At 42.7% G+C, this 3,155-nt stretch overlaps 1 protein-coding gene across 1 annotated transcript; it reads left to right on the top strand.

The window, feature by feature from the left end:
• Positions 1-1,153: 1,153 nt before the first annotated feature.
• On the top strand, positions 1,154-2,207 carry eve1 (even-skipped-like1). The gene is made up of 2 exons (XM_030793251.1): positions 1,154-1,414; positions 1,743-2,207. The coding sequence occupies exons 1-2, from the start codon at positions 1,154-1,156 to the stop codon at positions 2,205-2,207; spliced, it is 726 nt and encodes a 241-aa protein (XP_030649111.1).
• The last annotated feature ends 948 nt before the right edge of the window (positions 2,208-3,155 follow it).

Below are 3,155 nucleotides of genomic sequence, written 5' to 3'. Positions count from 1 at the left end.
TCACGGATGTCTAATTTCATAATAAATTCTATAACAGGAGATAAAACGCAGTTTAACAAACACGTAAATACATGCATTTTGAATACAATTTCACAGTATTGATGCCAAATCAAGAGTGGATCCTTTAATTCATTTCAGTCAAACTACATATATTTTTATGTATCACGGACAACTTTGTTGCTACTAGTTTGATATTTAGCGCCTTGCAGACCGGTTCCCTCTGTCGACTCACTGTATCAGCAATTTAGAGCCATTAGGATTCTAATGATTGACTTCCAAAAATACAAACATCAAACGACCGGGGACAATAAGGGTTGGTCTTTCTCTCCGGGGAGGCCTCTGTGACAGTAAGCAAAGAGAGGTAGATCTTAATTCTCCATAACAAAAGTACAAAGGCTAGTCGGAGACCAAAGACAATTTAACACCTCCTTCTCTCCGCGCGCCCAGGCGGCGCCTTGGCGGATAGACCCTGTCTCTCATTAGGGGAAGATGGGACAACCTGGGAGATATAACAGACAGAACCAAGGACGCAAAGGGGGGTTTAAGACGGGAGCTACAAAAACAACTCGACTGGAGTCTAGAGAGGGTCAACGCGGCAAGGGGAAAAGACACTGGCTTCACTTCCACTAGCCTTCTTGTGATGCAAAGGGGCCTCTGGTGAATTTAACAGGAAAGCGATTTGATTAGCATCGCAGGCATTTACTGCACGGTTTGGAGAATAAGAGTGAGATCGGGAAAATATCCATGTCAAAATGTGTAAGTATTAAACCTGGAAAGAGATTCCAATGTCTTTCAACGTCATGTTTTCGTCTTTGCAACTTTGTAATGAGGCTTTTTCATCTGTTTCAATTCTCATGCCTTTTGAACCACATTCCACACCTTTCGGACAATTGCATGTATTTAAAAACATGAAAAAAAGAATTGATCGACTTTTTGCGTGAGCTAGTTGCTACGAATCATATGGGCCACAGGACCATCCCTGTTCTGATATTGGTATTTTGTTACTGATTAGGACAAGCGATTATTAGGTGCTGGTCAGCTCGAGTTACTGCGTCATTGCACTCAGTCCAAAACTAAAAGTTCATGCTCTGTAAACTTTTCACTGTGAGATTACATTTTAAAATTATTTTCACTAGAAATTTGTGCTTACGCAATGTATTCGCTTTCAGTGGCTGAGGGCAGGGAGTCACCGGTGTCCACAGTCGCCCATGCAGACAGCGACCAAGGGGAGGAGGAACAGGGCTCGCGCAACTCGCTGTTAAGCACTGTAGACCAGAGTCGGCGTCACCGGACGGCGTTCACACGAGAGCAGCTGTCCCGCCTTGAGCAAGAATACTGCAAAGAGAGCTACGTTTCCCGGCCTAGGAGATGCGAACTAGCAGCAGCACTCAATTTACCCGAGACTACTATTAAGGTAAATATGTTATTGTAACTAATGTTTAAACAGAGCCCACGAAAAGTCTGTGGCCCACAGAGACAGATCAGCACCGACAGGGGGACTATACCAATGGTCTAAACAAAGTTTCTGTGTATATCTGGACGTTTAGATACTGTTTCACTGTGACGTTTTTCACTATGTATTGTGTTTTAATTGCAAACTTCACAGTGGCTCTCATATTTCAAGTGGATATGAAACACAGCTGATTAATTAACAAGCTTCCATTTTTATCAGTGTGATGTTCTGGCATTTACTTGATATTTTTCTCTCTGCTCACAAACCACTGTTCCTCCGTCTGACACAGGTTTGGTTCCAGAACAGACGCATGAAGGATAAAAGGCAACGTCACAGCCTGAACTGGCCACACCCACTGGACCCGAACCTGTGTGCCCTCATGGTGACCCAAGCTTCAGCGGGACTCCCCTACCCTGTTCTGCCTCATATACCACTGCATCTCTACTCTCACCTTGGCATGGGTGTCTCTGCCCTCCCTAGTCCATTCAGCGCACCCCTAAGGCCAATGGACCCTCTGCGGCTGTCTCCTTCCCCTTACCAGCGGTTGGGTGGACTGCCTCCTCCAGCCCTATACTCTCCAGCCCATTCGGTGCACCACTCTGTGGCTTGTCCCTGCCGTCACTGCCTCCACTGGGGGACAGACCCGCTCCTCAAGGCCAGAGCGGAGGCCGGCCTCAATCTGAATCAGACCCATACCCCTAAACCATCGCTGCTACCACTGGATCGCAGAGAAGAAGTGCCTTTGCCCAGATGAAATCCGCACCCCCGTCGCATTTTGGGGGTTCAGAAAAATCCTAATTCTAGAGTGCAATTTAGTTTACAATCTAATCTAATGTCTCCAGTAAAGGAGCAGCCTATATGTTGCAAATTTTCTTTGTACAGCTGTCTTAGTCTGATGACTAGATGAAAAAATATGTTTCAATTTAACCATTTTCAAAAGAGGTACTAGTTGTATACGTTAGAGGGCTTTGCTATTCAGCCTGATAATATAATATAATAAGTTAGAGCAATGTTAAAAACAATAAATAACACAAATAGCAATTTGTTGCACTAATCCTTGTTTTGAGTTGTGAAGCATACATGTAGTATACTGTACTTTCCCCTCACTAAAGAATCAAGCGTTGTCATCTGCATGAAGAAAAAAATACTGCTATGTATAAACTGCAACGATCATAATTAGTTTATGATGTTAATAATGCAAACAATGTTCCTGATAATATGTGAATTGCTGAATCAATCAAACCGAATCAATTCTTGTGTACAAACTCATAACAAAAACATGCAAAAGCTGGATGTATATATGTTTCTTTAGTTGTTGTTGTTTTGCTGTTTTGCTGTTGTTGTTGTTGTTGTCGTTGGAAAAAAAGAAGCTATTTTACAAACCTGCGAATGAATAAATATTTATGTAAATATTATTATTTCTATGTTTCAGCATTTGAATGAGGGTGGATTGTGAGCGTAAACATCACTACGAAATACCTTGGTTACCACGGTTACCATGATCAATTCCAAAAATAGAAAAGAAAAGTCACAAAGTCACAGCTAGACCTTGAAATCCATGTGTTGCTTGTCTGGATCTGGTTATGTTCTGGTTAATCAAGCTCACTGTGGTTCATTGCACAATGGACCTGGATAAGACACCTGTTGTAGTCTGGACATGTGTTGTCTCACTAATCCTGACCTGTTTAGGAGTGTGCAGTGT

This window comes from Chanos chanos, chromosome 16 (genome assembly GCF_902362185.1).
Source record: "Chanos chanos chromosome 16, fChaCha1.1, whole genome shotgun sequence".
Taxonomy (NCBI): Eukaryota; Metazoa; Chordata; class Actinopteri; order Gonorynchiformes; family Chanidae; genus Chanos; species Chanos chanos.
The sequence above is the reverse complement of the archived record's forward strand: the minus strand, read 5'-3'. Positions and strand labels throughout refer to the sequence as shown.